The following is a 22,443-nucleotide window of genomic DNA, read 5'->3' as shown; positions in this document are numbered from 1 at the left end:
AATAAGCAAAAAAATCCCTGTGGTTGCTTGTATAACTTGAAATCTATACCTGACTTAAGTGACCATTGCTTGTTTATTGTGAGTGGTATTCTTATTTTTTCCATTGATGGTTGTGCTATGTAGCATCTTCATCACATTCCAGAATCTTGTTTCACACGAGACAAAATGAATTAAAAAGTAAACCAGTGGACATTGGCCACAAAATTAAGGTTACGAGAGGGCAGAAGGGTGATGATGGGAGAAGAGGTGGATGATGTATTTTAAAATAATGATTTCTGCTTTATCTCGCCTTGCTACAAAGATTATTAATATTCACTAGTCAAAACACCAGGGAGGGACCAGGGAGTGCAGCAGGGAAGGCACTTGCTTGCCTGGCATGTATTCAACCCATATTCTAAGTCCAGCACCCTAGATGGTTCCCTGGTCCCTGTCTGGAGTGATCCGTGAGAATGGAGCCAGGAGTGAGCCCTGACAGCCAAGTATGGCCCAACAACAACCAAAACCAAACAAACAGCTCCCTTATCTTTCCCACCAGCTATTCAGCAAGAAAGCTTGCTCAACCCTTAGAGCCCCCCTTCATATAACCGCTAAGTTGTACATTAATAAAGTTTTTCTGTTAAAGAACTTTTGTTTCAAGTTCTATTTTTTTAAAAGCTCAATAAATGAAAGAAATAAATAATTCAAATAAAATGGTTATGTCATATAACTTTAGCAACAAGCTAGATTTACTAAAATAAAACTAGTCAAATTGAATAATAAGTGTTATTTTGGTAATTTTTAAAAATTTGTGCTAACACTGTTACAGTGTACCTTGAGTTATTAAGAATGTTTTATAACCAGGTGACAGCTCAGAACTCAATTCAGTATGGCATATTTGTGAATGTTGGTGAATATTCTTGACTCTGGTTCTGACTTGGCTTTTGAGAGGGAATTTTGACTTAGACCAGCCCTGATCCTCTCTAGGGCAGTGTTGTTTATATTGTTTCTTAGCTGCTCACAAAAACATATTCTGGCTCATTTTGCCAAATCTAATTGGTTTAAATTCAACATATTAAAACATGTGATTGTATATACTGGATGTTTGATGGGTAATTTTGAATTTTTATTGCTTTTTTTTTCTTGGACTTTAACCTAGCACAATAACCATTTTTTATTGCAGTGGCTACGGATCAGCACCAACCTTTTCCCAGATGGACAGAGACCAGAGTTCAAAAACAAGTGCAAAGGCCCTTTATGGTATGTTTGTTGATTTGATGCAGCATAATTCTAACTACTTTTTGAAAACTGTATTTCAGAGTCACTACTTGAATTTGTGCCTTCCTTATATTCTTTTTTTTTTACAATTTTTATACATTTTATTTTTAGAAAGTAGTTTATAATAGTTTATTACAGATAATATTTGAACACCCACCCCACCAGCAAGCATCTTCCTACCACAATAAGAAAGAAGTGTGTGAAGGTTGTTGTATTTTATTCTGAAGGCATTTAAGCCCATATATAAGAGAATACAAGCAAGTATGTTAAAACCAAACAAATGTGTGTTACTTTAGGTACATCAGTGGGCTAGAGTATAAGAGATCGCGTGGCCACAAATGCAGCCATGTGCTCCAGGGAATACTGCATCACTCTCTTCCAGGAGCTTTATTTTATAGTCTCTTAATCTTGGCCATTGATGAGATTACATGGCGCAGAGACAGTTTGTGGGTGTGACTGCCAACCTACTGAAAAACTGGGGAGCTGGGTGGAGGAGGTCCAGTCCCGATCTGAGCAGGCTTGGAGTTCTCAGTCACCGGTCCCGCATACCTGGGTTCCTCTACTGGTTTCTTCATGGGTAGGGCTTGTCTGCGCATGTGGAGAATGGCCTTGAGCATGAATGTGTCTGGGTTCTGGAGGTTTCTGGCTGCTAGGGTTCTCTGCTTGGGGCGGGGAGGGAAACTCAACCCACCTCCCTCCAGAATGCCCCAGTGAAGACAGCCTGGCATGGGGGCAGAAGATTTTGCAGCCTTCCTTATATTCTTAAGAATGAACTAGTGCCACATAAGGATTATTTTTTTAAGTATTCTATTAAAACTGCCACTTTTGCTTGCTCTCATGCATTTTGAGCTAAAGATGAAACACACTGCAGTGCTTCCTGAGTACACGGTAGCTGACCCCAGTCCTGCTGTTGGTTTTCTTACACAGTTACTTGTTGAAACTCATTGTCAGTGGTGGCTGACATTTCAAAGAACTCCTTATAGTTCTCGAACTTTGGGTAGTGAGACAGTATGATTGAGGTTGCATACAGACTCTTAGCAGTGCAAAATGAGGACTTTGTAGCAGTCCTTTCGAATTTCAGTGCCTTCTCTAGACTGTCTCATGTATAATTAAAACTTAAAAAAATTAATTATAGGGCTGGAGCAGTTGTACTGTACTAGGGTGTATGTCTTGCATGCAGCCAACCCTGGTTCGATCCCTGGGGATCCCTGTGGTCCCCTGAGCTCTGCCAGGAGTGATCACTGAAAGACTTCTTTTTTTGTTGTTGTTTGTTTGTTTTCTGGGCCAAACCACCAGTGCTGAGGGTTTTTGGTGATTAAACCCAGGTTAGCCAGTTGCAAAGCAAATGCTCCACCTGCTATCCTATCTCTCTCACCCCTTCAGACAAATTTCTTTACCTTTTAACTGTTCCTCAGATTTAATTAGCAATATAATGGTCTATAAATAAGAGTTGTATAAATCAGCACATTATATGGCTTAGGACAGTTCTTGAAAATCAGAAAATACTGTACATTTTCTGTAGTTAATGATATTGTTATTATCTTTATTGTCTAGGAATCAGTAGCATTTTAAACATTAGGAATACTTCTATTTTATTTAGATGCCATGATTTAGCATGGTAAAATGAAATAGTTATATATATATGTATATGTATATGCAACTCCAGCGACTGCAGAGTGAATGCTCGCTTACACCTCATCATAGAAAATCAAAGAATTCTAACCCAAGTATTTCTGACCCTCGGTATCCAGGCTGCTTAACTTTTTAGGACATTCCTCACATTCTTACTTTGGACAACCTGGCAGGCTACCGAATGTAACCTGCCCACACGGCAGAGTCTGGCAAACTCCCCATGGTGTACCCAATATGCCAAATACCAGTAACAATGATGGGTCTCATTCTCCTAACCCTGAAAGAGCCTTGAATATGGCACTCTTAAAATTCTCAGGGCTAGGATGAAGGAGACGTTACTGGTGCCTGCTCAAGGGAATCGAAGAACAGCAGGATGATCGTGATCATGATATATCTGTATAATATATATTTCCCCCTAAGCTTGGTTATCTTTTACCATATGTATTTTTTAATGGCTTGTCAATCTGTTTGAATAATTTTGTGACATTTTTGTGACAGTTCCATTTTGTGACAATCTACCTTGGCCTATTAGTTATCAATGATAAGTCCAGCGAATATATTTGGAAAATACTTATTTTGTAGTTTTTGTGTTCTCAGAATAGAGTTAATATAATTTGGATCCTTAAAGTATGGAACTGGCACTCTAGAGAACAATTTGAAAAATTGAAAAAAATTTTGGAGCGATAGCACAGCGGGTAGGGCGTTTGCCTTGCACGCAGCCAACATGGCCGACCCGAGTTCAATTCCTCCGCCCCTCTCGGAGAGCCCGGCAAGCTACCGAGAGTATCTCGCCCGCATGGCAGAGCCTGGCAAGCTCCCCGTGAGGTATTCGATATGCCAGACACAGTAACAACAAAAGTCTCCAATGGAGACTTTACTGGGCCCGCTCGAGCAAATCGATGATCAACGGGAGGGCCTTTACTTTACTTTTACTTTACTTTGAAAAACATTTTGTTTCAATTTTTTATTTTAAGACAGTGAATTATTAAGTGCTACTATGTGTAGTAAACCATAGTTTACTACAACTCCGTTTTCATGGCCTTTTACTCATCTCAAAGATGAGTAAGAGATGGGCATTGCTTATGCACCATTTTATATTCTCATAAATATAAAATGGTCTGTATATTCAGTGGGAATTAAAATTGCAGAAGTAATATTGTAACATATCAAAAAGAATCTTTTTTTTTATGCTTTTTGGGTCACACCTGGTGATGCACAGGGATTAACCCTGGCTCATGCACTCAGGAATTACTCCTGGTGGTGCTCGGGGGACCCTATGGGATGCTGGAAATCGAACACAGGTCAGCCGTGTGTAAGGCAAACGCCCTACCTGCTGTGATATTCCTCCAGCCCCTCAGAAAGAATCTTACATAATGGGGATGACCGGGATGGTTGTCCTGGATGACCAGCCATGGAAATGTTTTAATCTGGGAAGTAATAGTTTTTATTCATTTGGGTCACTGTAGAGCAGCTTTGAGTGGGATTTAAAATGTGTGGCTGAAAATAAGTGAGTCAGAGATCTAAATCATAAAGATAAATGAGACATTTAAATAGCCCTGACTTATTAATGAAAAGGATTAATAATCTCACAAACACTACAGATTTAAATGCTGTCCTCAGAGAGCTAGGGAAGGAATAATGAGTAAAAGGTGGGACTTATCTGTAAATTTTAGTGTTCACTTTTATGAAGTGCAGCTCCATAAAATGATAGATCTGAAAACTGAAAATATAGCTCTTAGCAGCGACTTGTAACATTATCCCACTATATATATATATATATATATATATATATATATATAGAGAGAGAGAGAGAGAGAGAGAGAGAGAGAGCAGTTGATGCTTCTATTCAAGGTGAGGTAATTTTTCAAAGCCACATAACTAAAAATTTCAGTTATAAGGAAGCATTGCTATTAATTTGGTAAGAGAAGTTGCTATTGTTGTGATAAGAGAAATCAACAGCATATTGGGAAAACCGTGTCTAGAGAGAGAGAGAGCTAGAAGAGGGAGAAATCAAGAAACATTTAAAAGGAAGAGGACTTGGAATATATTCTGGGCTTAAAAGTAAGAGGATTTTAAATTCCTTTAAGTTGCAAATGTTTCAGTCATTTTTGAATCTGATCCTCCCTCTTCTTTACCACTACATTGTATGAGAACACAGATAGTGTGTCTGCCTTCCATATTCCCCACTAAAAAACTCAAAATGAATGACAATTCATTGTAAAGAGTAATGGAGAAATATGTTCTTAATTCAAATTCTAGTAGCACTTGAGCCTCCTAGCCTGAAAATATTGCATATGAGTCTAAACTAATAGTAGTAGCAATTAGTAGGTTGGTAGAGAAAAATTCTGCCATATATATTTTGCTAAAATGCATCCATTATCTTTAAAATTCCCTCCACCATGACTAACCTAGTCAAATACATCTTTTGGGAGTTAATTTGTCTTCCTGAATGGTACATGAACTTTTGGAGGGACGAATGCTATTGCTTTGGTGAGAGTTTTGCATTACTGACTATGGTTTTCTCACTCTGTCAGAAGATTCATGTTACTTATCTTTTTCATGATAGCAGTTTTCAATTCTGACAGCATCAAGCATCATGCAGATCACCCCAGTACTGTGCGGGGAGAGGTAAGATGGGTTTTGGAGGTGTAGTGTTCTGTGGCTCAGCCGCTCCACTTCCGCCAAGCCTTGGCCATTTTTAGCAAATGTTTTAGCCTAATGGTTCCTGTTTCCTTACCTCTAGAATAGAGATGATGATAATTTTGTGGTACATTTCTCTGAGAAAATAGAAATAATAGCCTTATCGTGGAAGTAAAGTGGGGAGAGTCACTTTATTGCCCTTGGACCCAGATCACTCAAGGCTCTCAAAATCAATATTTAGATTTCTATGTACAACATGATCTAAATATTTCTATATTTAGATATATAATATTAATGTTAATATATATATTTATGTATCTAAATATAGAAATATTTAGATCATGTTGTACCTCTAATCATGGTGGTGTGGGGCTGGAGTGATAGCATAGCGAATAGGGCATTTGCCTTGCACACGGCCGACCCGGGTTTGATTCCCAGCATCCCATATGGTTCCCTATGCGCCGCCAGGAGTAATTTCTGATTGCAGAGCCAGAAGTAACCCCTGTGCATCACCAGCTGTGACCCAAAAAGCAAAAAAAAAAAAAGTTAATCATGCTGGTGCTTTGACAGCATCAAGAGGTAATCTTCATATGTATATTTTATATATATACATATATATATATTTTAAGCTTATGTTTCAGACATCACTAGAAATTTCTGAAATAAATCCTGTAGCTCTTTTGTAAACTACATCACTGTGACATAAATCTGCTTCTTGTAGATAGATGTAAATTTACTCAAGGAAGACAGTTAAAATATGCTACAGTTTTAATAATCCTGCTTTGTCATTGCTTCATAATTATTCCCAAAACTTCCAGAGCATTATGTGAAAGACTGTGCACTAGTAAAGTCACAGACAACACAGTCCAGCTTAGGAAAATACAAATTTCTTTATTTTCCACTTGTAACAGTGGCATCTCATTTGACTGCCATTTAGATATATATTTTCCATCACGCCTGTCTGCCAGTGTGGTTTTAAGCACTGTTATTTAGGTTCTTTTTTTTTTTTTGCTTACACCCAGTGATGCATAGGGGTTACTCCTGGCTCATGCACTCAGGAATTACTCCTGGCGGTGCTGGGGGACCATATCGGATGCTGGGATTGAACCCGGGTTGGCCATGTACAAAGCAAAAATGCCCTACATGCTGTGCTATCGTTTCAGTCCCCTCTTTTTTTTTTTAAGGAACCATGCAGCACAGTGCTGGGTGGGGGATAGGGGTCATACCCGCTGGTGTTCTGAGAGCCAAGCATATAACTTGTTAGGTCTGTGCTGTCCCATTTGACCTGTTTTGTTGGCCCCTTTAAAGCCATCGTTTAGGAAGATGCTTGTGTGGTGTATTAGACATTCCCTCTGCCAACTGTGGCCCTGTCACCCAGTAAGTGACTCATGCAGTCATGAGAATGTACAGTGGCTCATACTGTGATGGGCCGAGGCTGCATTCCTTAACCTTTATCCCAGTGTTCTCAGAGTCTTTTCCCTTTGGAACATTGGGGGCTGCTGGGGGTGGGGTTTGAGGGGGAGACTGGGTCTCAAGCCTGTCACTTTGTCCTGTTTCTAGCATACTTGCCTTTAGTTTTTCATATTGCTTTAGATACGTGTGGGCTGAGAACAAGATAGAAAACTGTTCTGTATAGAGAGTTGAGAGTCTCTCTTTAGAGCCTGTACTTTAAAATGTACAGATTTCCCTGTGCAGACATTGTGACATCTCCATCAACCACACAGAGGACTCATTTAAGGGTGAATTCTTTGCTTTTTTCTGAATAACTGAGCTTCTCCGAAAAGGAACTTCCTTTAAATGCAAGTTTGCTGAATTTTGAATATGACAGTTTACCATGTCAGCTGTTTAAAATTAGCCTTACCTCTAAAGACTCAAGTTTCTTAGAATTACCAATTAATAGTGTATTTTCATCACCAGCATTTGAAGTTTGTAATTGTTGGGCTGGAGCGATAGCACAGCGGGTAGGGCGTTCGCCTTACAAGCAGCCAACATGGCCAACCTGAGTTCGATTCCTCCGCCTCTCTCGGAGAGCCCGGCAAGCTACCGAGAGTATTCGATATGCCAGACACAGTAACAACAAAGTCTCCAATGGAGACGTTACTGGGCCCGCTCGAGCAAATCGACGATCAACGGGAGGGCCTTTACCTTTACCTCGAGCAAATTGTTGGGAGGCAAAATAAAATTGGATACCTATGATGAATAGTTACTCTCTATCTTTATCTCATTGCAAACTTAAAATGATATTAATATATAGAAAAGTATGTGCATGCTTTATCTTCTCAGATTCTATTTTCTTAGAGTTACTTGTAAATTTCAAATATAGTCTATCAACTGGACCATCAATTCTGTAATTGACTTTGCTATACACTTTTCTATATTTTTGCAATCTCTGACTATACATTCTACAAGTAGAATTTCTAAATATAGCACTTTAAAAAAATCATATCTCCCCATGTATCTTTTTGTGCCTATCTTCCTTTCTCTCTCCTGCACTTGGTTTTGTTTGAAACTAGTTTGAGAGAATGTTAAGACAATTTACTTGTCATATTGAAGGTGCTATCAAGGAGCGATAGCACAGTGGCAGGGCGTTTGCCTTGCACGCAGCCAACATGGCCGACCCAAGTTCGATTCCTCCGCCCCTCTCGGAGAGCCCGGCAAGCTACCGAGAGTATCTCGCCCACACGGCAGAGCCTGGCAAGCTCCCCGTGATGTATTCGATATGCCAAACACAGTAACAACAAAGTCTCCAATGGAGTCGTTACTGGGCCCGCTCGAGCAAATCGATGAACAACGGGAGGACAGTGATAGTGACAGTGATATTGAAGGTAAAGCACTCTTTGTTGAAGTGTCATAGGAGACATTTCTTGGTTCTCATTATTTACAATGAATGTTTTAATTCGATGAAAACAATTGAAATCTTTTTCGGTAGCCCTGTAGAACTGTTGTCCCGTTGTTCATCCATTTGCTCGAGTGGGCACCAGTATCATCTCCATTGTAAGACTTGTTATTGTTTTTGGCATATTGAATACACCATGGGTAGCTTGCCAGGCTTTGCCATATGGGCGGAATACTCTCGGTAGCTTTCCAGGCTCTCCGAGAGTGGCAAAAGAGAAAAAAATATTTTTTTTCATATCTAAAGAAGTAAATGGCTGTGGTAATAACATATTATCAGGAAATTGAACAATGGAGAAGTCAAACTTGAGCTTAATAGGAGTATTGCCAGAGTTTGGGACTCCAAAGACAGTTTGGTAATTTTCCCAATTTAGCTGAAAAATTTAAAACTTCTGTTTACATCTTGGATTAAGCTATTTTAATGATTTGTTAAACATACTATTAAAATCAAATTTTAAGTAATACAGTTTTCAAAAATGACCTGCTATGAGTTTTTAAAACAGGATTTTGGTTCTGATACTGATTTGTCAATCGCCTACAGTTGCCTAGTTCCAACATTTCTCAACCGGTGTCACATGACCACATGCCCTTCTCAGACCTCCCAAGGGTTACCCGTGTAAATGGATGAGGTCCGTGATACAGACTAGGGGATCAGCTCAGGACAGGGAATCACAGGAAGGAACCACATCAGGAAAGATGGAGGAACACTGTTCTAGATCATGAGAGCTTGTGATTATTACTCATTGATTCTTAATCATTTACCTTACCCACCTCTTCTCCATGGAAACCATGCACAGAAAATAATGGGAAAGAATTTTCATTTACTGTGGTTGAAAGTTTTTGCATTGTAAAGTAATATGAGATTGAGATCATTGTTCTCCCTAGGGAGAAATGCTTAGCACTTGCTTTTTATGTTTTTTTTAACCCATTTACTTGACAAATTCTTACTTTCTACAAAACACTTGTTTTCAAAGGAAAAAATAAAATTTTTATTATCAGTTGTTTCAAATTTATTAATTTGCATAAATAATACAGGAAAAGGGTATTGAGTTTAGATACTGAAACCTGCAAGTACTTATAGTGGTCAGCTTAGCAATTGAATAGTTGAAGGATATATGAAGTCCTTGGTTAATATTGTCATTTTTAGAGCATTTTTAGGTTCACAGCAAAATTTAGGGGAGGGGTCTACAGTGGTTATTCCTATATGATTAAACTGATTTATCTTCTACTATTAACCACCCCTACCTCCTACCCCTCCCCTCTACCACACTGGAATGCTCAATCCAATTATTGAACCTACTTTGATATATTCTAATCACTTAAAGACCTTTGGATCCGAAAATGAATGCCTCAATAATTCTCAATTGTTTCATAAGGAATTTTTATTGTTGGCTATTGAATTAATCTAATTCCATGTCTTTTGGATACTGTTTTTTTTTCCTGGTCCATGAAATTGAACTTGTTAGGGAGAATAATGCAGAGAAACCAGTAGTAAGTAGTATGTAGGATAACATTGGGTTGTCCTTGCTGCTCCCACAGGGAGCTTAGGTTTATTGAGTTACTGCCACAACAGTGCCCCTGAGGCACAGCCAATTCCATCAAGTACTAATAATCCTGTATTGCCTTTCTCTTTCCTTTATGTCATTTACATGGCTTATTTAGCAGTTAGACACAGGAAGACAGTTGATGCTATGATTTGTAAATAGGAGTTAATTAACTCCAAATAACATTTTCTCCTGGGCATCCACCATATTTACTTGACCTAAACCTCAGTTGCATTTACTTCCTAAGACCCCCAAAGCAGGGTCCCAACAAAGGGTCTGGATGGGCCCAGGGCAAGCTGTAAGCTACCCTGGCATCAAAAGGGGACAAGCTAAGCATCATCACTATATCACTGTATCACTGTCATACCATTGTTCATCGATTTACTCAAGCGGGCACCAGTAACGTCTTCATTCATCCCACCCCTGAGATTTTAGCAACCTCTCCTTACTTGTCTTTCTCAACGCTGCCATATTTGAGGCTCTTTCAGGGTCAGGAGAATGAGATTCGTTATTGTTACTGTTTTTGGCATATCAAATATGTCACAGGTAGCTTTCCAGGCTCTGCTGTGTGGGCGGGATACTCTCGGTAGCTTGCCGGGCTCTCCAAGAGGCATTTATATATTTTTGTAATTTATACATGTATTTTATATATATATATTTCCCTCTGTGATTTGTTGTCTACAGTCTGAACCCCAAGAAATTATGGTAATTGTGTGTGGTAATTATGGAAAATGGGTAGGGACTGTCTTATGATGTGTCAGTCTAGGAATATGTTCACTCATATGTGAGGCTCAGCCTGAGCATGTGGAAAGTGGCCTAGAGCATGGCGGCAGTTGGGTAGTGGAGGTCGACTGCCAGAGCTGGGTCCCTTGGAGCAGGGTGGGCTCTCACCTGCCCCCCTCTGGGGCACCCCAAGTGAAAACAGCCTGGCGCTGAGTCCAGTGGCATGGTGATGGGGGCCTCATTTTATGCTCTCTTCTGGGAGAAGCAGCCATGAGTTCTGGAGGGTAGCTGATGAGATTATCTGGCACAGGCAGGAGGTGGCTTTTGGGTGTGATCCCTGGGTCTCTGGAGATTGGAGGAAGCAGGCAGAGGATAAATTAAGAGCATGGACATGAACAAATTCTGTCATGATCCAAAAATAAGTAACTGAATAAGGACCCTGCTGGGGTTAGGAAAGAGTAACCTGGTCAGAGGACTGTAGTCTGGGATTTATAACGAGATGTCCCCAGGGAGCCAACCTTTAAGCTTTAATATATCTCTTACTGTGTTCATATGACATGACTAGAAATATTATAAGAAGTAAATTCACTATGATGATTTAAGTGGATTACTAGCTGAGGAAAGGATAAAGTAATACACCCTGGTTGAAATCCCGCCCTTGAGTGGATCTCCTACTAATCTAGAGTGCTGAACCCTCAGATAAGATTTTATCCTTGAGTTAATCCCCTAGAACTTCCCCTCAAGGAGTGACTTTACCTCTGTTGGTTGTTATGACAATGTTCAACCCCACCTACGTGCACCCCCACCCTTCATGAATTGTATATAACTATGCTGTAAGGGGTAGAGGACTTTGGGGTCTACGAGGAGACTAGGATGATGATACAATGATGACTGGGACAATGACCAAGGCTACGCTCAAGTCCCATGTGTGCACCATGCTTTCTTTTGAAAACTTACAGTAGTACAATCAAGTAAAGTTTGTTTCTAGCTCTAATACATACAGACTGTTCAGTTGTGAATTGAACAGCTTATATTACTAAAATCAATACTCTGCTACCAGAATTATTCAAAATACCATTTAACTATTTACTATTATCTCATTCTTACTTTTGGACAACCTGGCAGGCTACCGAATGTAACCTGTCCACACAGCAGAGTCTGGCAAACTCCCCGTGGCATACCCAATATGCCAAATACCAGTAACAATGATGGGTCTCATTCTCCTAGCCCTGAAAGAGCCTTGAATATCGCACTTTAAAATCTCAGGGCTAGGATGAAGGAGACGTTACTGGTGCCGGCTCGAGGCAATCGATGAACCACAGGATGATCATGATCGTGATTTAACTATGATTTTATTCTTAATTTGGAAAGAGAAAATATTATGTGTATTTTCATTAAAGAAATAATGTATAGTAGATGAATTAACATTCATACAAATGCTGGTGCAGTGGGTTTTCACCTTAATTACGTATTAGAATTTCCTGGGAATGCTATAGATCCAGTGCTGGCTGTACCCTAGAACACTTAAACTAGACTCTAGGGGTGGAATCCAGGGAGTAATTTTTAAAAATTCATTCACAAATGCAGGTAAAGTTGAAAACTTCTTTAAAAAAATGGTAAATATCATTAGAGTCTTTATCTTGAGGATTTATTTAGTTTCATTTTTGTTTTTATTGTTTAAAAGGTTTTGGTGAGTTTTTTTCTTTTTACCATTATAGGAGCAAAATGATTAATGTTGATAATTGTGCTTGAAACTGTGATTTTCATAAAGAGAAATGTACTCTGTTTGCCTTTGGGGTCTTTTTCCCAAATTTTTCCATTAAAATGTTAATACTAACCTTCCTTTTTGCCAATATAAATCACAGGACATGCTGCTTATTTATAATCTATTTTTATGACATTTTTTTACTTTAGAGTCTCTAAAAGATAACTTCCAGCAACAAATTTTATCTTATTTATTGTGTAACACTAGTGAGAAACTAGCTTAGGAATACTTTGTTGTTGGCTGGGGAGTGGGGGTGGGAAAGACAGAGAATTGGCTGTGTTTGAGGCTTACTCCTGGCTATGTGCTCAGGGATCATTCATGGTGGTGTTCAGGGAACCCTATGTGGTGCCAGGAATCGAAATTGGGCCAGTCGCATGCAAAGCAAGTGCCTCCCCCTCTGTTCTGCCTCTCCTAAAATGGATTCTTATAAATGGGTGTTTAGGTCCAAATTTAATATTTAATTTAAATTAAATTTTAATTTTAATTTAAAATAAATTTAATTTTTAATAAATGGCATCAGAGGCAGTCATAACAATTAGTCGGCATCATATTATTGACTATCAAATTATCAGTGTTTCTGTATTTCCATAAAGTATACTTCTGTGGGCTAGAGACCCTGTTAGTAAATTTCAGGATCAAATTCTTAGGACTTCATAAGAATTGCAAAACACACAGTGTTCTTGACCTTGCCCGCGTTTACCAATCTGTTATCTGAGAGAACAGCCACACACGTTTCCCAGGTGCCAAGCCACAGCTGGTTCTGTCCTACATGTTGCCACCATCCTTTGCAGTCCTTAGGTAAGAGCAGAGGAAGCAGAGCTCTCTCATGTTCAGAGCCTGCCACAGAGAGCAAGTTAGAATATGGCTAACAGTGATTCTGAAATAGTGATGTTTCTTAAAAGTGCCTTCTCACCAGTGTTCCAGAGTTATGTCTCAAATGTTACAAGTGTTTTCCCAACAGTTATTTACTTGTTAATTTCTTGCACTGATTAACCCAGACCTGTTTTTTTTTTAATTCTGGTTGTTGACTTTTGAATACGTAGACTACAGTATGTAAATTAAAGTTTATGTTCTCTCATGTTGGAATAGAAAATGTGAGCTGAAAGCAGATCATTGTTTTTTGATCACATTTTGATAGGACCAGATGGATCATACTTCTTCAGGTCATCATCCAAACAAAAAAAGAAAGGTAGCACATACTAAATTTTGTAGTGTTTGTTTATATTATTTTAATGCTGCAAAAACAAAAATAGAATATATTTGAATAACATCAGAGCAATATGAGGTATATGCCTATGTGTATGTTTTAAAGTAAATAGTAATGAAATAGTTACTTTCATAGGTGTAACAAAACAAAAATTTATCCAGGTTTGAAGGAATTCTAAGTGTTCACAATCTGAGCCTGTATATGTGCTTTATATTTTCCTCCTTGTCTAGTTTTATATTTATCAGAACGTTTTAGCTTCTGCTGCTAAGCAAAGGTGTAAAAGCTTCTAGAGTCACTGAAAGGAACATATTTATATTTGGAGAAAAATGATTAGAAGAAAACCTGCAGGATATGTGTGAGAGAAAGGAAGATAGAGGAAAGGAGAAAGAGAAAGGAAGGGAAGGAAGGAAAGAAGGATGGAAGGAAGGAAGGAAGGAAGGAAGGAAGGAAGGAAGGAAGGAAGGAAGGAAGGAAGGAAAGAAGGAAGGAAGGGAGGGAGGGAGGGTAGATTTCAGTGCAGTAGGGGAATACTTTTAAAATTAGTTTCTCGGTGCTGGAATTCTAGTAGAGCAAGCAGAGCACCTGCCTTGCGTGCGGCAGGCCTGAGTTCACTGAGTACAGTATGGCCCCAAAATAAATTAGACTTCAAAACAACATTTGATTTCCTACATTGTAATAAAACCCAAAGTGAGAATAAAAAAAATCTTTTGCTTCACAAATAGAGTCCTTTTCTTTCATAACATTCTGCTTTAGAAGAAATGGGGCAGCATTAAATTTATAGACAAGTTGTTTATTAAAAAGTAACAAATATGAAAATTGCCTCTGACATATTTTATTTTGATTATGCAGCATTAAAAAAAAGGCTTATTTTTTTGGCAGTAGTTTGGTGTGCTAACTTTCTACCTAACTTTCCCATTTCTTCCCTAATAATGTATACTTTCCAATTCTGACTGTTGCATTTGTATGTTTTGTAGTTGTGTGAAAATTATTAAGGCTTAATGGCAACCACTATGATTGAATCATGTTTTTAATCTTCTTCAACATTCTCTAAAGTTGGATGTTGTGAGCTGCTCCTTATATTCTCAGTTTTAATAATGTAGTATCTGACAGTGTGTGCTCTTACATTCTTTAACAGCCAAAGTGTACAAGCCAGGTTGTGTGTGTGTGTGTGTGTGTGTGTTATTGTTAGTTTTTAACTGACCAGTAGACTCCTAATTAATGAAAGCTTTGGGTGAAACAATTTCTTTTTTTAAAAAAATTAATATTCTTGATAACCAGAATTCTGAAAATTTTGTATGGGTCAGATTGTTCTTATATGTGATTTAAGTTTTCTGATGATGACTTTTAAGTTAGGACGTTTTCAGAAACACCATCTAACGGGGACTTGTCGGCTACAGTATTTATGCATGAAGTAGGCTGGCTTCCAAGATGGACAATAGATGCTGATAAGAAGTTGAGTCTGTTAGTGTGTATATAATTGCTTGAAAATGTCCTCTTTCAGAACAAAGGAAGAACTATGCACGGGACAGTGTCAGCAGTGTGTCAGATATATCCCAGTACCGTGTTGAGGTAAGGTGCCTTGATGCTTGCCAAAATTTAGAGGAGACTTTCCCTTTTAGCCGGCGCTCTCCCTTGAATCTCTCACTATTTGTTCCCTAGGTCTCTGCTCACTCGCTCGCTCTTTGAAGCGTGTCTTCTCTCTTAAGCACATATTCCTTTCCTTCTCTCCCACTCACATCTTTCTGAATGTTGTTTAATAAAAACTATCTTGCTTAAAAAGAAAAAAAATAAAGTTAACCTTGAACATAGTAAAAATCATGACTTTTATTTTATTCTTCGTGATACATTCAATATGCCAAAAACAGTAACAAGACTCACAATGGAGATGTTACTTGTGCCCACTCGAGCAAATCGATGAACAATGGAAGGACAGTGCTATACAGTGCTTATTTTATTCCTAAGATAGACTTTTGATCTTTTTCTCTTTGAGTCCTGCAAAACTCAGACACTACATGTAAAATTATCTTGTTAAGTTGGTTTTCAAGACAATAAATTAAAGTGATAACCATTCATCTATGAATGTCAGCTTTACCTAAGTGAAAAACAGGACAAAATCTTTTACTTTCATACTGTAGAATCGGTTTGAAATTGCCTATTACAGTTTCCATGAGTGATTTAGTTTCAGTTTAAAGTCATCATTAGTTCTGTTTAAACATAAGTTGTTTTTTTTTTCTCTTTTTTTCAGACATTTTCTCTTATTTATAATCTATTGAGTGACCTTTGCTTGTTTTTTTGGGTCACACCTGGTGATGCACAGTGGTTACTCCTGGCTCTGCACTCAGGAATTATCCATGGAAGTGCTCAGGGGACCATATGGGATGCTGGAAATTGAACTTGGGTTGGCCACGTGCAAGGCAAACACCCTACCTGCTGTGCTATTGCTCCATCCCCTGCTTATTATTGAAAGTACTAAAGTAGAGAAAGTAATTTTTAAAAATTTCTCTTTAGTTTTAGTTTTCTACCTATTGTCAGTGTGCATAGTTAAAAGTAAACAGTGTGGGGCCAGGAGATAGCTTAAGGCCCTGAGTTGTATACCTGGCACTGAATGAAGCCCATAGATCTGCAGAGTGTGGCACTGTGGGGCCACGCTACACTGCATCACTGGACCTGCCTACGAAACCCCAAGATCTGAATAGTTTGTCCCAAAGGACCCGGGACTAACCTCACAGGCACTGCTGGGTACAGCCCTAGGTATAATAAATGTAAAACATTCTGCTTCAGAGAGTGGTTGTGATAGAGTGAAGATTTTGACAGTTGCTACAGACTGGACTGGCTCTTTCAAGCTCCTTATAGATTCTCTGCAGTTGTTTAGCATTCAAGTAGCCAACATACAGTCCAGTGAGAGGGGAGCTATGCTGTTTAGAACCTGTTTTATTCACACCTATACTATTTCTTAGTATTAAACATTTATTATTAAAAGCAAGTCCTTTGCTCAACAAAAACCTACTGACTTTATATCAGTTAGATAACCCTGGGTTTTAGCATACTTTGTGTCTAGCCCTCGTCTCTTTGCTAGCTGATCTCAATTAATTTTGCTTTCTCTTGAAAAAATATGTCTCTGAGATTATAGGTATTATAAATATTTTTTCTTTCTACCAACCATAAGCATCTGACTACCTTTGTTCTGGACCGGAAAGATGCTATGATAACTGTTGATGATGGAATAAGGAAGCTGAAATTGCTTGATGCCAAGGGCAAAGTGTGGACTCAAGATATGATTCTTCAAGTAGATGACAGATCCGTGAGCCTGATTGACTTAGAATCAAAGGCAAGTTCATTCATTTATACTATTATGTTTACAAGAAAGTTCCACAGATATGCTCTGTGTATTAAGTTAGACTGTTTGGAAATGGGTGAAAATAACAAAATAAAATGTTAATGACTTAGAAAAAATCTATAAATTATAAGTACATGATGCATGCAAAATTACTTTTTTAATGTAGAGATGATGTTCATACTAATTTTTACATCATAAATGATGAGAAGTAGGAAAAACTACATAATGCTAAAATGAGGCATCTTTGGGGTGTTTGCCTTTATTATACACTTGGCTAAACCATAACCCAGTTAATGAATGAATTGAGATCAAGGAATTTGTGTGTGCGTGTGTGTATAGTGAGTGTCTTTGTTAATCTTTCCAACCCACAAGTTTCTTTTTTTTTAATAAGTAGAAATAATTTTGTTTCATGAGTCTTATAGAAAACACCATTAGTAACAACAGAGTGGAAGTCACTCTGTTTACAGGAAAACAAATTCATTGAAAGCTATTCTGAATTCAACATTCTTTGTGCCTGTTTGAAAATATTACTAAAAGAGCAATTTTGAACAAATCAGGACAAAAAATATTTATTATTTAAAACTGAGACCCTAACCAAACTAAGACAATGTAACTTGTCTTTGACCTGGAAAATTTCAATTTGCCTAGATATTTAGTGATAAATACTCACAAACATACTACTGGATAAGTGAACATATTTTTGACCAGCAAGTCCTTGTGAGTTAGAGTTGTAGAGCTCTTGCAGATGGCTAGAATGTAATTTTTAATGTTTATGAAGGTTGACAGTCACTCACAGAATTGGATGCTCCTAGCATTAGCAATCATTTAAGATGAAACTTGCCTACCAAATATCTTAGTAATACTTTTTATTAAGCATGTAAATTAACTCAAAAGGTCAAGTCTTAATTGCCAACAGTAAGAGATGGCATTGGGTAGCAGTAAATTAGAATGGGGAATCAAAATTATTTTATTCGCACATCTATAATGTGGTTTTTAAAATTAAATTGGAAATGCCTATGAATAAAAATGTGTAAAAGGAGGTTCTTTTCTTTATGTAACCACTAGCAGGTGAGATGAAAAGTTCAGCAAACTCTTCTAAAGAAGAACTTTTCTAAGTGTCAAAATCTAATAAGCATTGAAGCTGCTTGGTAAAAGAAAATAAATGTGGTCATTAGAGTATTCTAATAGGAGTATTCTAATAGGAGTGAAAGTTTGTCCCTTTTTCTTTCTGTGATTCTAAAAGAACAACCAAGCACAAGTCCCATCATCATAGTTTCAAGTAATTATAGAAAAAAAACATTGTTTATTTTACTTTTACAAAGATAGAAATTGTGTTTCTCTGATCTGACTTAGAAAACATGTTCTATTTTCATGGCACTTCCGTCTTGCTGCCATTGTTGGATCCCAGGAATCAGTACTTAGAATAAATTGATGGTATTATATAAATGCATACATGCTACCTAGTAGTTAAAGTCATTTTTAATGTGCAAGTTGTGAAGGATGTTGTATAAAGCACAAAATATCTAATTGTTGTCTCATAGCAATACTCACTATTTGTGTAAGGCCAGGAAAACACCTTAACTTACTTCATTAGATATAGAACGAAAAGTTAAATATTTTAGAAATAATTATTGGTCTGTCAGTATTTTGTTATTTTATTTGTATAACTCTAGATTGGAGAACATTTACTGTTATACTACCAAATCCTTAATCATTTTGAGTAATTTTTTTTTAAATACACCACATAGTTATTTATTTATTTATTTATTGCTTTTTGGCTCACATCTGTTGATGCACAGGGGTTACTCCTTGCTCTGCACTCAGGAATTACCCCTGGCAGTGCTCAGGGGACCATATGGGATGCTGGGAATCGAACCCGGGACGGTCGGGTGCAAGGCAAACACCCTACCCGCTGTGCTGTCACTCTAGCTCCTTGAGTAAATGTTTTTAGTGAGAGCCTTCTGACTTTGCTGTTTGACATTTTTGCATAAACCCCACCTATAAATAAATTTCTTCATCTGAGAGAGTCACTGAAAAAACAGACAAATGATTTTCTATTCTTACCCTGATATTCATGATCATTAAAGATTAAAAACTAAGAATGTGACTGCATTGTTCGGATGCCACGTAACCAAAGAAACAAATACCATGTAAGATGGTCCGTGCTTCTTCTTTTGCTCTTAACAATGTTCTCTCGGACTGTAGTGGTAGTACTGTGCACCGGGTACTTGATTTGCATGCAGCTGACCCAGGTTGGATCCCTAGCACCTCCTATCGTTCCCCAAGTCTTGCTAGGAGTGCTCCCTTGCCGCAGAGTCAAGAGCAAATCCAGAGCACAGCTGGGTATAGCTCCCAAACCAAAAGAAACACAAAAATTCTCTGTACTGCAGATTCTGACAAAATCATTAACATAATTCAATATTTAACATGCTAGTAAAGCATGCATCTACTCCCTCTGCTTGTGTTTCCATTTTTGTCATCCTTTCTTCCAGCCTCTATTGTTCTGGTTTGGTTTCTCCACCGCTGGTATGTACTAGTGATATTTGCACCTTTAAAAAAAGATGTGTACAGTGCCTATACTTGTTGGTAGAGTAGATTTTATGTATACAATAAAATTAAGCAATTTTTTTTAACTTTATAGAATGAACTGGAGAATTTTCCTTTAAGCACAATTCAGCACTGCCAACCTGTGATGCAGTCTTGTAACTATGATTCCATTCTTGCTCTGGTGTGCAAAGAGGCAACTCAGAACAAGCCAGACCTTCATCTTTTCCAGTGTGATGAGATTAAGGTAAAAACAAAGAGTGCATTTGAATTTCCTTTAAGCAGATGCCCAGTAGCTCTGAATCAGCTTCCTCAGTCATGGTAAGCTCTTAGGTACTAGATTTTTAATTTATTACAAGTTTGTAAGAAAAAAAGATTCCCTTGGTATCTTCCTGGAGATTTCCAAATCTAGTAGAGAGCAGATCACAGAGTATAAAATGTTGTATATTCCTAATAATTACAGAAGAAGTAGATAATGTATTCTTATTGAGTAGTACATTGGACTAGTAATTAAAAATTGATTCTTCAAAATCATGCTTTGTGAACAATAAATAATGAAGCTTTCCTATTTTATTCTTCATTTGTCACATGGCATGGGTTATTACAGTGAATCATTTAGACGTTTTTATATAGATTTAAAGTTCAGTAATTATGTGACTGGAATAATTACTCAAGATTTGTAATCCCCAAGCAATATGTGAAAATAGCTGAATATAGTTGCCAGTAATAACAGGCTGTATTCTAAAGATTTGTTTTCAGAGAACACTGTAATTTTCAAATAATTATAATTTGCCATGCTTTATGGACATTAGGTGTTATCTTCAACTTTAAATATCTTTATTGGATGAATTGATTTCTTGAAAAGGAGAATCAATTTGTGTTGTTGAATGGTTCATTGCCTTAGCTAGGATTTGTCACTGAGATAGTGTATTTTAAAAAATATAGATAGTTTTTATCTTAAAGAATTTCTGGATAATTATGTAAAGTATAACTTGATATTATCTGTATGCCCTTGACATTAACCTATAATAAATGAACTGAGATTAACTACAAACAGTATCTTATAACTTTCTTAGTTCTGTTTGTGTCATGATGACTTTCTAAAAATCTAACTAGGAAAGATTGTGGCATTTAAGTAATTTGTATATGTGAAGTTCTTCAGATTTTTACACAGTGCCTTCTGAAAGTCATAGAATACATTGGGTCCTAGAGAGATAGTACAGTGGGTAGGGCCCTTCCTTGCCTTGCACAAAACTGACCTGGATTTGATTCCCAACACGGCATATGTTCCACTATGCCCCATCAGGAATGACCCTTGAACATAGAAACATAGAGCCAGGAGTAAGCCCTCCGCCCCACTGGGTGTGGCCTACAAAAAAACAAAAACTAACAAGAAAATCATTAAAATATAAATATGTTTTTGCGGTTAGTTCTGTTAAATTGAAAGTATAATTAAGCTATATTTAAAATAGAAGACTAAGCTAAAACTTTCGAATCTAGTATTTTTCTTAGTACACTACAACCCCTCCCCCCACCCCTGAAACTTAAGAGTTATCTTGCTGAGTAGTTTTCAAATTTCCATTTCGAGGATAAATTTTCATTTTGCTTTTTATAACAGGGGTGGTAATACTGATGGGTCTGAAACTGATTTGCTGACTGCTGTTTTTTCTCAACTGAAATGTAAAGCACCATGACACTTTTATATGTGTTTCCTCATTGCCACATTATTCCATTTTGGAAAACATTTCTATTCTTGCCCCGTTGAAAATAAAATGCAGTGAAATAGAATGTGGTATCTTTTGTATAGGTCATACAGCAACATGGTTTTTGAGTTTGGAACTTAACCAAGTGTTCTGCCCAATCCTAGTAAAATTCTTCTTAGAAATAAGATAGCCACTCTGTCAGGGTTTCCTGCATCTTCAACTTTAATGCCCCTTATGTCATAAAGTTTCTGACATGATCTTTGTAATGTCCTGAAGTAGAGTGTTCTATCAGAATTAGGCTGTAGTGGGAGGCATTGGCATTCCCCTGGACCAGCCAATCCATCATGTACATCACCCTATTTCATTAATTATGAAAAAGCAGATTAGATGACCTTCCTTTAAGCTATAAGATTTATGGTGGTCTGTGCTTATGGCGAAAAAGACTATGCATGTGTGTATTTGAGAAATCCATATACAATTAGAGAGAGAACAAGCAATCCTCAAAGTGGAACACATCCTGGCAAGAGTTTTACATGCCATCACCTCAGGCTATAAATACCTCTCATCTCAGGCTTCAAAACCAAACAAAGATGAACTTAACTTGCTGCTGATGTTGCATTGATTTTCAAGAAAACAGAATTGAGTGTTCTTGTTAGGAAAGTACTGGCAATGTATTGTTTCAGGGAAGTTAATCTTTATCTGATGTGACTAAGGTATTGCTGGAAAGGGTGCGACTCAGTTAGCGTTTGCCCCAGAATCATAGCAGATGTATCCTGGACGGGACTCAGCGGCGCTCTGCCGCAGCTGGCGGGCTTGCTTCTGTAGGTTCCTGGTGCACATTGGACCCTGAGCATGAGGCGGGGAAGGTGTTCTTCTCTCTGTGAATGAGTGTATTTTCATTTCTTATCAGGCACTTATATTTTCAGCATGTGAGTATGCTTTCAGTACATGCAAATTCCTTCTTTCTTTGTTCTTGCGCCTAGATAGCTTTATTTTTTTAAAACTTAAGTATCCTCAATTGAATAATCATTTTCAACCTCTTCCAGTTTTAAAATCCTGTCATTTCAAAGTTGACCATCAAACAATGGAGAGAGTCATGTTTTGAAAGCAAGTTTAAAAAAATAATAATAAAACACTTGCAGGTTGAAAATATGGTGCAAGGGAGAAGGCGTTTGCGTTGAACGTGACTGACCCCGATTTGA

General features: G+C 37.7%; 1 protein-coding gene across 3 annotated transcripts in view; it reads left to right on the top strand.

Annotated features, from left to right (window-relative positions):
* Nucleotides 1–22,443, top strand: part of EPS8 (epidermal growth factor receptor pathway substrate 8) — a 183,396-nt gene that overhangs the window by 112,524 nt on the left and 48,429 nt on the right. For 2 of the 3 annotated variants that reach the window (XM_056134553.1, XM_056134554.1), the window contains 5 exons: nt 1,160–1,236; nt 13,589–13,639; nt 15,159–15,226; nt 16,824–16,985; nt 19,636–19,785. In XM_056134553.1, coding sequence (XP_055990528.1) covers nt 1,160–1,236; nt 13,589–13,639; nt 15,159–15,226; nt 16,824–16,985; nt 19,636–19,785 — 508 coding nt within the window. The remainder of the gene's footprint in view (nt 1–1,159; nt 1,237–13,588; nt 13,640–15,158; nt 15,227–16,823; nt 16,986–19,635; nt 19,786–22,443) is intronic. The other variant, XM_056134555.1, reaches the window with a different exon arrangement.

The sequence above is a fragment of the Sorex fumeus genome, unplaced genomic scaffold (genome assembly GCF_029834395.1).
Source record: "Sorex fumeus unplaced genomic scaffold, SorFum_2.1 ptg000100l, whole genome shotgun sequence".
Lineage (NCBI taxonomy): Eukaryota > Metazoa > Chordata > Mammalia > Eulipotyphla > Soricidae > Sorex > Sorex fumeus.
Note: the sequence above shows the minus strand (reverse complement) of the source record. Positions and strands in the feature narration are given on the sequence as shown.